Here is a 13,602-nt window from a genome sequence, read left to right on the forward strand (position 1 = left end):
AAGCTTTCTTTCATGAACACTATAATTATTTCCACGCTTGAATCCAAGGCAGCACGAACAGAGCTGGATTTACAATAGCTTATTTTAATAAACTGGCAACATGATTTTAGAGACGCAGGTTGCATGTCCACTGTGAACCTTTGTTCAGTGCCGGTTCCTTCTCCAGACGGCCACGAGCAGCGATCACCCCGAGCATCCCATTCAGCACTGGTGTCTCAGAAATAAAAGGCACGGTTGACGCGAGACCTGAACATTTTTTTTTTTTTTTTTTTGCAAGGACCAGAAAATTATTTCCAGCAAAATTCACTGGTACAAAATTGGCATATTCCGGGTTACGTACATTTACATCTGGGGAGAGCAGCAAGTGCATAGCGTGTCAGTGACAGGTTTGAAACATGCTCTACTTCAGCAAAGCAACAGTGAAATCAATTTGGGAATATCCAATTAATAAATCATTTTGACAAGTTGTTGGTTCGTACACTCTGCACTCTTGACAACAGTGACTTAGTAGCTAGAAAAGGCACTGCACTGTGAATTAAACATACTGTATCAAAAATAAGGTTACATCACTAAACCTCTTTGAGGCTCAATATATATATATATATATATATATGATATTTCTAATTCTTTTCTTTAAAATGCTGACATTAGCTGTATTTTTAAATGGGCTGATCCCCTTCTTAGGAAGCAAATACATCAACCAAACACAGAAACACTAGGATTGCATCCCTGAGGTGCCAGACAACCTTCGCCAAGTATAAAAAAAAAAAAAAAAATATCTCATGATAAACCATACTTGAGAACAAAAATACACAACATCAATAAACTATTAAATATTATAAAATAGATTTCATAAGGGTTGAGATGAATTCCCCAAAAATATATTTTGGTTTTAATAAAAGTTCAAAAGGCAGCGGCGGTTATTCACTGTGGAGAGATTGTCTCACGTTATCCCACAAAACCCTTTTTTTGTTCTGCTTTCTGCTGCCTCCTCTGTAAAGTCCTCTCTTAAATACTGGAGGGTGCCGAGCAGGAAGCTCCGAGCGTCACAGTCTTTTGCGGGTGACTCACGTTGTGTCTGAGGCCTCGCTCCTCCAGTCGCTGTGTAGTTCCTACAGGCCTGTGTGTGTCTTAAGGCTGCTAACCCATAAATCCCCACTTCAAAAAGGGCCCGCTGGGGTCAGGGGCAAGGCAGTGTAGCCCTTCACCTCTGGCTTCCGGCAGGAAAAGGGGGGGGGGGGGGGGGGGGGGGGGGGGGGGGTGTGTGTGTGTGTGAGCTTACCATGCAGAGTGGGAGCTTATTCTCTTACTGAATGGGGTACACAGCTTATGATACCCAGAGGAATATATGCAAACCAGCAGAGGGGAAGAGAGCTTTCTTCCCGAGTCTGCAATACCCTCAACTGTCCTCACCGGTGTGAGTCCACAGCTTGCACGCTCGCTTCACGAGGGCCGCGTCTCTTTCCCCGTCCGACCCAAGTGCGTACTAAACGTCGTTGAAGTCGAGTAAGCTTTCTATAAGAAATGTCCCTCAGCGGTCCTCAGTAATACCGGTTGAGGCTCCGTGTCCCGGGGATGTCAGGTTGCCCGTTCATCCAGATCTCTCGGATGATTCGCTCCCGCTCCTCCAGCCTCTGCGCTCTCTCCAGCTCCTCCGCCGACGTGAATACGTTCATGTTGAGCGTGCGTTCGAATCGCCGGTGCCGCCGCGCCGACAGATCCGAGGTGGTGTCCCAGTCCGAGTCCGAGTCGCTGGAATCGGAGGAAGAGTCGGCGGGGCGCGCTCGCTTCTTGGCAGGAGGCCGCTGACGGGACTGGCAGTCGGTGCGGCAGGAGATCTGGATCACCAGGGCGAAGAGTGTGAGGAAGAGGCCCAAACACACGCCGCAGACGAAGAAGAGCGCGGCCCTCTCTGGGTGGTCTGGTAGGGGGGGGGGGAGAAAGACAAGAAGCTAGTTGAGTCTCCTTCTTCTCCTTCCACTCATCGTCAGAAATGTATTTTCACATGCTGCTAATGTTGGTTAATGTGTCCCATCGCCTCGAGCTCCAGGTGGACCAGAGCTGCTCTTCCTCTAATTAGGATTCTGCTTCACTCTGCACATTGTCTCTCTGTTACAGTACTCTACCTGCACAGCTTCTGGTTGAAACTAATGGCTTGATTACTGTAACTGCTCTTTGCTTCTAACTCACGCTCATTGACCCCCAAACAGCTCCTCCAGGTTGTAGGAGTCTTGCTCATCGCGTATTTCAGTCCTCGCCGACATTCAATTCACTGGCGGCATCCAGCATTTTTAAGCCGGGTAAGCCGATCTTGCACAGGGTCAACTTCCACCATTACGCGTTACAGTTAATGTGTAATGGAAGTTCAGTTTATTTGACTGCACGATTTATGCATTTCACTGTGTATAAACTTGTTTATTTGAGGTCATAAAACAAGAACTTTTACCACATTTACATACCGTTCAGTACCAAGGAAAATGAAACCCAGGATACACATGTACCACATAAAACTACACACTCAAATACTTGAATCTTAAGACTAACAATGATCCCTGTGGTGGATTTTCATCTTTTACTTTAGAAGTGAAAAGAGGTCCGGTTATGGTTTCTGACTCTCCTGCATATTTAGGCTGCTGATGTGACGCGACTCGACGATAGGAATCATGCCCTACCTGATACGTAAGTGAAGGCCGCCAGTGCGTTGCTGATGAGGGCCATGTTGGCGCTAGAGGTGGAGTTGATGATGGGATTCATGCCCGGGGGCCGCAGTGGACTTTCTCCTCCTCCTCCTCCACCACCTCCTCCTCCTCCTCCTCCTCCTGCTTCTGACAACTTCTCCTCGTTGGGGTCAGTCTCCCGAATCTTCTTCCTATCTGCAAAAGCAGAATAAAGTTCAGTTTAACGACACAAAGCAGATTCTAAGAGGGTCATTCATGTTGCATTTGAATTCCGTATTTAGACTTTTTTGAGAAGTTTCCTGTGTCCATGACTACGCTCTGAGATCACGGAGCATGGAGCGAGCTCAGTCGGGTTATGACGCCACCGGTGGGCTCAGTTACAGTAAAGTCAGAGGGCATCGTTTCTGAGGTATTGTGACTACAGCGCTCAGACCACTGAGTCATCTGCAGTCTCACAGCGGTTTTTGATTTTAGGAGATATACGCTTCTGTATAAAAGACGCGTGACGCATAAAGTGCGCACATGTGTTCACAGAGAGTTGTGTGATTCAGAAGATATATATACGAGATATCCGCTTCTGTCAAACTCATTGTGACTCATTCGGGGAACAGACAACACACACGGGGAAAAGTTTGCACTTTGGCAACATTTCAAAAAAAGCTCCCCCCCCCAAAAAAATCTCAGAAAACAATCTATTTATAGATGAGAACGGATTCTCATCACAGCGGGACTTCTTTCGGTGTTTACACGCTGGCTCGTGTGGTTTACGCAAACGTGGAGGGATTGAGATCGGCAGAGCGGTTCGATCGCTTAGAGTTAAACACATTTTTCTTGGCGTAGTCACATCCAGTTAACCTGAGGAAGTGTTTAGGTTGGATCGGTGACTCCTGTAACTTCAGCTCCATGAATAAGCAATGCCTTACTGAAAGAAACAAGCCTCCACCTCAGGCAGCCAACGCTGTGTCTCTTCTCTGTTACTGTAGGTGAGCTTGCACACACACACACACACACACACACACACACACACACACACACACACACACACACACACACACACACACACACACACACACACACACACACCACTGACCTCTAACTGCAGAGTGTCTTTGGTGCGTCAGGCTCTCTTTATCTGATAAATGCAGTTTAGACGGGAATTGCTCACCGAGGAGGTAAATGTTTGCACCCATTCAACCAGCAGACCGCAAATAACACACGTCAAAATAGATTGTCAACAGAAAACACGAGCAGTGTTAAAAAATATAATGATGTCTTCGGGTGAAATCATTATTAATAATACCTTTGTTTGTTTTAACGGTGACATTTTTTTTACAGTTAAAATCCTTGAACCAAACATGATGTGCCTCAATCAGAGTGATCCACAGTATTTCATGTTGTCAGATGAACTGGGTAGTTAGGACCAGCTGCAACTGGCATCATCGCGGAAGAGACAACAGAAAAAAAAAATACGGGAGTACTTCACGGAAATAAGATTCCCGTAAAAAAAGAAAAACACCATAGCGGCCAAAGGATCTCTGGGAATTGCAGACCAAACATGGAGACCATAAAACCTGTGGTCTACAACTTGAACCTAGTTTACCTTTCTAACGGGTTCAGTTCAACAACATGGTCCCGTCCTGCCAAGTGGTGTTCAAATTAAAGTTATTTTAAATTCTAGACGACTTCCTAAAGTTTCCAAAAACACAAATAAGTCAGGCTGAAAATGCAGAAAATGTCCGTTTGATGTGATGATACTACCATGACAAACTTTGGCTTGAATAATTCACCCAACCTAAGCCTCGCGTATCAATATGAAATTGTTGTCATAAAAACAACGAGCAACATAAATACATATAACGGAGAAACACACGAGAGAAATCAAGAATTTAAGTTTTAGGACTTCTGGGCACGAGAAAAAATGTCGACCTATTCCTTTAAGAAATACGTCGTGAAACTGGTGATCCAGCTGTCCTGTGTACTGACAACATGTCGGTCGGGCAGAAAGATCAAATCTGTCCGGTTGAAAAGAAACAAAGAGCAATGAGACGAATCCGGATGCCTATATTTACAGTTTAATGTTTCTTGTTCTTCATCCCCTATCGGTGCTTCGGGGATGGAAACAGGTTTTTCTAGATCTGCTAGCGCACATCGTCGCGTCCGCTCCCTCTCTTAGCTCCTCGTTCATCCGTCCGTCCTCCTAATCAGTACAGCGCCGGTAGCTGAGCAGAGTAATTAGTGAGCTGGACTCAGGCCACCATCCGCTCATCAATACAGCTTTGTTGAACTTTCCCTCTTCGCTGGCATCTCTTTCTTTTTTCTTTCCTCTCTTTCATTTCATTGTCTTCTCCCTCTTCCTCTCTGTGGGAGTGAGATAGTGCAGCAGGCTGATTTATATAGCGGTCACATCATTGGCTCTTGGAAAGCAGTATAATTTTTAAGACCGATGATCATAAATGGTCCAAACCGATGGCCCTGGTTGGATACATATGGAAACATTTGAACCCGTGTGACTTTAGATATACATACACACATATATATATATATATATATATGGCCTGATTTGAGAGCTGAAGTACTGGTTCTTTTGATGCCTGGGAGGCCTCGGGACTGTTTAGTGTTAACTGCTCTCCACAGGAGGCCGTGAGTGTGTGTGTGTGTGTGTGTGTGTGTGAGAGTGTAAAAAAAAAAAAAAAAAAGCTTTGGCGTTCCTCACTTTGCTCACCTGGAACAGCGTCGGGGCTTTTGACTGAGCTCCCCTCCGGAGGGCTGTCTCCCACTATGTTGGGGTCATGGGTGCTGGCTGGAGGGGAGTACACCGGCGGTCTGGGTCCGTGCTCCTGCAGCAACTTCTTTGGGACTTCAAAGAGAAGGACGGGTGGAGGTGGAGCAAAGGAGGAGAGTCCAAGAAACACACAACGAGGATAATTAGGTGATTTGTAAAGGACATGTATAACAATCATTTCTATCACAGTTCTGCATAAAGCATGACCAAAACGATAAGCCAATAGTATCTGATTATATTTGTATATCTTAAGACATATCAGTACAAGCAGTTAAGTCTGTAAATAGACCTTCTGTGTTGTCTGTATTTCACTGGCTGTGTATTGTGAACGGAGGAGTGAGGAGCTATGAATGAGACGGCCTGATGGAAGTGATTCACACACACACACACACACACACACACACACACACACACACACACACACACACACACACACACACACACACACACACTCCTCCTTCTGACCTTGCGCTCTGATTTCCCGAAAAAGTTATTCTGGACCCAAGAGTCAATCAAAGTGCAGGAAGAAAGCGGAGCGACCTCGCTGAAGCTCCCTCCGCTGGAAGCTACTTGTGGCCCGGATGCATTTCAAGCAATGATGACAAGACTTCATAGGAAGATTCACTGACATTTATCCTGCAGATCACGACATGCAGTGTTTGTGTTTCAGACTGTATGGCAAGTGTACAGCACTGTTATACAAGTTGAACCATTGGTTTGCCATATTGCTGCGTAAACGGGAGTCCTTACTTACAACACATAAGGATTACAGCTAGAGAAAATACAGTATATGTACCGTACTCCTTAAAACACCGACTTACTACAGCTGCTAACATTTTTCTTTCGCTGTGGTGCAGCCAAACGATAACAGCAACTGCCTTACAAAGACGACACAATGGTGCTGCACTCTGTCACCACACTGCAGCAGGAGACTTCATATGGTGTTGGGTGAGTTGTCAGCTGTAGAAAGGTATTGCCTTACATTTAAATACCTTTCTGTAATTGCATCATCTCATGTGGCAAACCGCACCAATCTGATGCCTAAATAGGTTAAAAACACAAGAATTTCAAACACCCCCCCCCCATTTTTTTTTTTTTCAGATCTGGTTGGCAGAAGCTAAATAAACAAAAAGCTGCTCCATATGTGGAAGTGAAGAACGCAGAGAAATGGGATTGGGCCCGGCAGCTTCCCCTGTCCTTCCTCATCAGTCTGACACACTAATCACGGGTCTTAACCCCCCCCCCCACACCACGCCCTGATTACAGCCTTCTGATTGGCTCTAATTGGCTGCACATGTGGGCCCAGGGTCACAGCTGAGAAACGCCACGATGCACTGCGCACGCTTTCACATTTTAACACAATCAAGGGACGCGTAAGTGAGATACGCGAGCTCGTGAACACTCGAGGCCACCTGATACACGCACATACACACGCATGCATTGTGTACACACACAGTCCAACACACTGATTTAACATTAGAAGATCTAGCCTTCTAAACAGACATTTCCCATGTCTTCTATGGGCTGAAGCTGGTACATTGTAGTGAATTGACTGCTGCTTGTCTAAAAATAATTGTCAAAAAGCTAAAAAAAAAAAAACCTCGAAGCAAACGGCCGCAAACCACACTTAAGGAGCCAGGCAGTAAAACGTGAAACAGTAAAAGAGAGAAAGAGGAGTGCAAGGGAGAGAAACCGAGGACATAAATCACACTCCACAGCCTGCATTATAATGACATGGTCATATGAACGCATTGGCAAATGAGTCTCAATATAACTCGACTAAGCGGGACCGGTGCCAGCGCCGTACCTCTCAGGGCCCTGGACCTCTCAGGGCCCTGGACCGCCACGGGCACCGAAGATACGAGGCGGGAAAGAGTGTCCCGTAACAATGGGTCGTGTTTACTCTGGCAGAGCCCAGCTTTGTTTTCACTGGGCTCTGCAGGCCGGAGCGTGCGTGTGTGTGTGTGTGTGTGTGTGTGCATGTCTGTACGTGTGTATGTTTGTGGGCCATGTGTGCTGACCGATGCAGAACACAGTTGGGACAAAGCCCTGCGCGCCAGAGGGGTATAATGAAATGTTAAACAATGCTAAATCCGAGGTGAGATCAGACCCGGGTCAGTGTTTTAGGGGCATTCTTTAACGCTCCGTCTGCTTCAGCTCGCTGAGATTTGGGCCCGAATGAAGACAGCCCACTGTGACTTTTCTGTGAGCTTAAGTCTCAATGTGGTGGCACTCATCTAACGCATTCTCTGTCTTGGGTGACTCAACGTGACCCACCGCTGATTGAGATGTGCTCTACATTCATAAAAGACAGAAGGAGAGAAAAAGAGAGTGTGTGAGACACTGTGAAATAAGGTGTACAACACACACTAATGACTGGAGATGGCATACGTAGAGATAGAGAGAGATTTGTTCCATATCAGATTCAAAATATATATCACACTTTGGGCGACACATTTCTCCTAAAAGGATCTACGTATAGCATTTCATTTCTTTTTCTTTTTTTTTAAAGGGCATTGAAACAATGTGCTGGCATATGTGGGCATGTGTCTGTAGCAAAAAACGTCTGGTTTCAATCAGCACACAGCCAGAGCCTACTTAATCTACAACATTAAAGCGCTGTCGGAGACCCAACATTCACTTGATACACACACACGCACACACACGCACACACACACACACACACAGGCAATGCCTCGAGAATTCAAATCACTGTTTATAGACACACTTAAGACTCACAAAATGTATTCTGTTCTCCTGTCTCCCACTCAAGACACCAGACAGACAGGCATGCAGACATCTACAAGCTCACGTTCACAAGCCCATCGACACACACACACACACACACACACACACACACACACACAGACACACAACTATTTTTTTACTGAACTGATGGCATTCCTGCAGAACAACATGCAAAGGTGAACAGGGCAGAAGCTGAAGGTGTTGAGATTGCATTCTTCTTCTTCTTCTTCTTCTTCTTCTTCTTTCCTGAACAGTCAGCGTAACGCTCTAACAGCATCCGGCCTCCAGTAGCTGATTGGGTTCGATCGTGTTTGTGTGCGAGAATGTTTGTGCACATTTTGACAGGCCTTGCGGGCGAGAGATGGATTGTATATTTTCACATGTAGATACGGTTGCGTGTCGCTTAGATGCGGGCGGCGCAGCACATGGACGAGAACGTGCGAGTGGCACAGAGATACACAAACCTCCCCCCGACCCGAGCCGAGCTGAGGCGTTACCGTCCTGTTTACCTTCCCGCCCCGACCTCACACTGTGAAAATGAACGGCTGCATGCCTAATTGCATGCGTGCCACAGGACACGATTAACACGCCGACTCTCGTCTCGTCTTTGCAAAGTAGACTGTGAACTCGATCAAGGGACCGGTGGTCTGAGCTGTGGGGTTTTTTCTGGTTCTGCTCCATTTTTTATGTTAGTGTGGGCATCTAACCTTCTCTACTACTTTATTAGCTTTTGTTACGAGTGTGTGTGTGTGTGTGTGTGTGTGTGTGTGTGTGTGTGTGTCTGCTAGAGAACATTCACTGGGACTGTGGTAACCTTAAAAGGAGGCTTAAAGGAGCATACCAGTGCTTTTGAGAGTTTTATCCCATCAACTGTAAACTAATCTAATTTACATGATGTCTTTTAAAATCTATAGACAAACGATGAAAGTTGGGAATGTTACCAGTAATTAATATGTCCTTCAGCGAGACGCCTAATCCCCCTCATAAGCACTTCTGGAGCCCATCTAAGGCCACTCGTTGGAAAACTGGCTGTGCTAGGAAGTTCTTGTAACTACGAGGCAGACGCAGCTCAGAGAACCTTTACAGCAAGTTATGAGAACCAAGTCTCAAACGTCTGGAGATCCAGGAAAAAGTTCAGCTTTGTCTTTTTGGCTCAGACGCACGAATGCGTAATCAAATCAGCAAATCAAGTCGGTGTGGATTTTGTGTAGGCTAGAAAAAGCCCTTAGTTGGCTCGGAGCTTCTTGTGCTCATGCAGCGTTCTTTAACATAACACAGGTATGTTCTACTAAAGCGAGACATAGCTGGATGGTGACATCGTCTAACGGCATCCAGAGTCGGGTTAGTGAAGGTCGGGACTACATTCCAGGATGGAGAGAGAGCTCAACCCCCCATCCTTGAGCCCCCTTGCCCTACATTCAGATTTTTTTTTTTTTACGTTAATGAATAACACACATCACTCTGCTGTGAGACACCCACAAACGCAACACACACACGTACAGATGCCACAGCACGGGCAGCGAACGCACTCGCTCTCACTTCACCACGATCGTCAGTTAGACTCCAAAGTCCCAGCTGTTTTGGCTGTTTAGAAACACTCCTCACACACACACACACACACACACACACCGCACACACACACCGCACACACAGTTGGCGTCTTTAACATGGATGCAGAGACAGGAATAGATGCTCTGTTGACAGTGTGGGGTCATAACAATCAGTGAGAAAAATCCCTCAGTTGTGGAGCCCCCCCCCCCCCAGAGCCCACACAGACAAGAATCCCACAATTCTGATAATATCCACAACTTCCAGCCCGGTTTGAAAACAAAGAGGAGGGTTTGAGTGTGATGATACATCCATTGTCTCCTAGATTTCCACCGTCGGTGAATCGAACCTATAAACAATGCCAGCTTGTCCGATTCTACTGAAGATATTCTATCAGCAGTTGTCTTAAATTATAAAGACTGTGTAATATTAGACGGAAACTACGTAACACAAAAGCAATTTAATTGAAAGAGCATTTTACAGCACAAACGTTCTCTTACTGGAAAACCTTGCTGAGCTGTGTTTGTACTGTAAACTAGGCGGTAAGTCTTCATCATGGGGACATGAAATCATTTCTTCACCAATCTGCTTCCTTTAAAAGAAATCAGGCTATTTCTGTGTTGGCGAGACTTGACCTCTGACCGTGAAAGCCACCCTCAGATGGTTCTCATGTTTTCATTTCCATGTCTCTATATATCGGCTGGACGTGGGAGAGGAGCTGTCGGAGTCAGCGCTGCCTCATCATTATCTGACGTTCCACTGGGTCAACAAGGATGTGACCAACGCTGAATCATCGAACCACACGCTCGCCTAACTCACTCCTTCATATCAGAGCTGTGAGGTAACGGGATGCTGGGGTTTTTGTTTTTTTTCTTTGATTGGGTGAGAGAGCTTGCTGAGGTTGTAAAATGACAGAGATTTTCATTTGTTGTTTGCCGACATGGAGCAGAGAGAGAGCGAGAGAGAGAGAAGAGAGAGAGAGAGAGAGAGAGAGAGAGAGAGAGAGAGAGAGAGAGAGAGAGAGGAACGGCTAGTGGCAGAATCTGTCTTTACACAATCGCGACAGGAATAAAGTGAGCAACATTCAACGAGCATGTTCCGACACATGTCACGGGCTGATCTAAACAACGGCGCTATCTTTAGCAGACGGCAACAGCTGGTCGACACGCGGCAGTTTATAAAATCAACGCTTTAAATCTACTGGGACCTGAGGAATGCGTGGCGTTTTGGTGAACGATAACTAGCTAAAAGTAGCCGCCTCGTCTCTGTAAACGTGGGACAGTAACAACAGGTTGAGATTGAACGTTGCCCGTCGACGTTCTTTCTTTCATTCTCAATCGATTGCGAGGTTGAATACATCAAATGACACGACAGATGGAGGCTTAAAGTGACAATAAGACGGAGCAAAGTGAATTCCAGTCTCTACGCGCCTTCAAAACTGAACTGAAGCACACATTTATACTGTGATAAACTCAAGGTTTACTTCCATCCATCAAGGCTTAATTCACTACGTCACCACATGACCAATGTCCTGTTTTTAACCACTAAATAAAGAAGGCTGTGGGTAACGTTCAATACTGAATGCACCTACATTTTACAAACAAACTTCCGAAACAACATTAAAACGAGAAGTCAAAATGGACAAAAGCCAAAAAGCTCCGAAGTGTTATCAGAGATGCCTGCGGAGCGAGATCCACTTCACTCCATCCAATAACAGAGAGTTCACCGAGGTCTGCGCCTAGCTTCATGAATGGGCCTCTTTGATGAAAACTAACTCCATTAGAGAAGTTAACTGAGAGGCAATAGCATGGTCGAGGCATCGCAACACGCATCCCTGGTGCCTGAAGTTTATTTAAAACCGTATAAATATGAAATCCCACTATAGTGAACGTACAAAACGCACACTTGTTGTCAGAGCGACGCGTGTACGAGAGCCTCCACGACACGTTGGCGTCTTCAGTGAGGATAAACACACGACAAAATAACACGGCAGAGTTAGGTTTTTAGCACGCGTGTGTCATTACGCCGCTCTATGATTCGATGCACACTCTTTTATCATTTTGGTAAAACACTACCACCTGCCTCATACAGCGTTTGTCCATCATAAGTGCCCCTCAGTCTTGTCATTGTCAGGTAGTTAGACGAGCTCTAAGTGAGGGTGAATCACAGTAAGTTGTACCTTGAACTCTTCCGCAGAGAAACCCTGTTTAGTGTGTGTGTGTGTGTGTGTGTGTGTGTGTGTGTGTGTGTGTGTGTGTGTGTGTGTGAGAAAGGGAGGCGTGTTTTGTTTTTTTCTTCCTCTGTGTGTTGACAGGGTGCTGGGCCGTATTAGCAGTCAGGCCTGGACAGAGATAAAGACGGTGAGGTCTAGGTCAGCCCGAGTCTGTCGTCGGTCTTAGTGCGCACACACACACACACACACACACACACACACACACACACACACACACACACACATATTACCCTTCACCTTCTGTCTAGTCTGCTATTTCAACACTGGACTCGAGCCAGGTATTGTTTTGAGATTTTTTTTTTGATAATGCCAACACAAATTATAATTTTTTTTGAATTTGCCAAAGAAGCCGATGCCGTCTAAAGATAAGCAGCTATTCAAGAACTTCTCCTAAGTAAAAAAAAAAAAGGTTTGACAGACAGCCCTACGCCGGACCGAACGTGTCCCATCCGAGCAGACTTCTGACATTACTCTGCTAGGAGCTATTAATAGAACCCACTCCGAAAATAGACTTTAGTAGGCGGGTGCTATCGCAGGCTACACCGAGCAGCTGTTTGTGATCGAGAGAGAGGAGAGAGAAAGGGAGAACAGATGAGAGAGTAAGAACCTCCATAAACATTTGTTTTCTCCCCTTACAGCTTGGGCTTCTTGGCACACAGGAGCACCGAATACATATAATGTCACATATATTGCCGGCCGTGCACTCATTGGGTCCACAGATGATGATATATCTCCAGTTTTGGAAACGCATGTGTGCGTATTTGCATGTGGCCCAAAGCTTTAGCATTTGAGACATTTTCTTTTTGGTGCAGCTGGTTATCTGTTTGTCCCGCCGTCTACATTTCCTGCTACATCCACTCTGTGTCCTGTCCTTCTTCTTCTAGCCCCCGTCAACTCAGCCATGGTCTTAAAAACAGCTCGAGGCACAACAGATGCAGATGCACGTCCCTGAGAGAGGAGCGATAGACCCAGAAGCTGCCAGAGACACTTTTACACCAGTCTTTAAAACAAAACACCTGCTGCTGCCGCGGCTGAAGGGCCAGAGGGACTTCAGAGACCCTGCAGTCAGTAACTACACGGCTGTGATTAGATAATGAAACTGAGCTAACAGAGTTAAACCATTACAAACCACCATCTAAAGTCTTTAAGGCTTGATTGAATATCCTGTACAAGCACATGGAAACACATGTCAAACGTGCAGCCGGAGCTGTAGCGGAGGGGGAAAACCATATGAAACACTGTCCTCCTCTCAACTTCATCACCCATGAGGATTTAGGCAAACTATACACCTGTTAGTGGCTTCAAACTGTGTTGCCTCTCAGTTTCCTTTGCAAATTCTAGGACTGTTTGGTTTGTGACCGCTGAGACTAATGAAGGGCGTTATGAAACCCATTCTCTGTTATTCCTGGTAAGAATCAGTGAACGAGTTAAACGTGATCCTCGTCTTCAAGAACCATAGATTTTTATTAAGTATTGACGTAGTCTCTGCGACGTCACTCAGAGGTGTCTGAAGATCCGTTGTGAAGCTCCCAGCCGTCGCCGTCTCGGCAGCGACGACGCAGCTCAACTTCCGCACTAACACCAAAACGGGCAAAAGAGGTGGATCGCCGAGG

At 45.9% G+C, this 13,602-nt stretch overlaps 1 protein-coding gene across 2 annotated transcripts in view; it reads right to left on the minus strand.

Moving 5' to 3' along the window:
- Nucleotides 1-6: 6 nt before the first annotated feature.
- The window catches only part of LOC137882406 (protein eva-1 homolog C), a 63,643-nt gene continuing 50,047 nt past the window's right edge, over nucleotides 7-13,602 (minus strand). Inside the window, exons 6-8 of one of the 2 annotated variants that reach the window (XM_068724710.1) lie at nucleotides 5,401-5,535; nucleotides 2,673-2,873; nucleotides 7-1,921 (exon numbers count right to left, since the gene is read on the minus strand). In XM_068724710.1, coding sequence (XP_068580811.1) covers nucleotides 1,542-1,921; nucleotides 2,673-2,873; nucleotides 5,401-5,535 — 716 coding nt within the window. In that variant the 3' untranslated portion in view covers nucleotides 7-1,541. Of the gene's footprint in view, nucleotides 1,922-2,672; nucleotides 2,874-5,391; nucleotides 5,536-13,602 lie in introns of both variants that reach the window. The other variant, XM_068724709.1, reaches the window with a different exon arrangement.

Source organism: Cebidichthys violaceus, unplaced genomic scaffold (assembly GCF_023349555.1).
Source record: "Cebidichthys violaceus isolate CVI_PGR_0920_01 unplaced genomic scaffold, fCebVio1.0.p SCAF_31, whole genome shotgun sequence".
NCBI lineage: Eukaryota > Metazoa > Chordata > Actinopteri > Perciformes > Stichaeidae > Cebidichthys > Cebidichthys violaceus.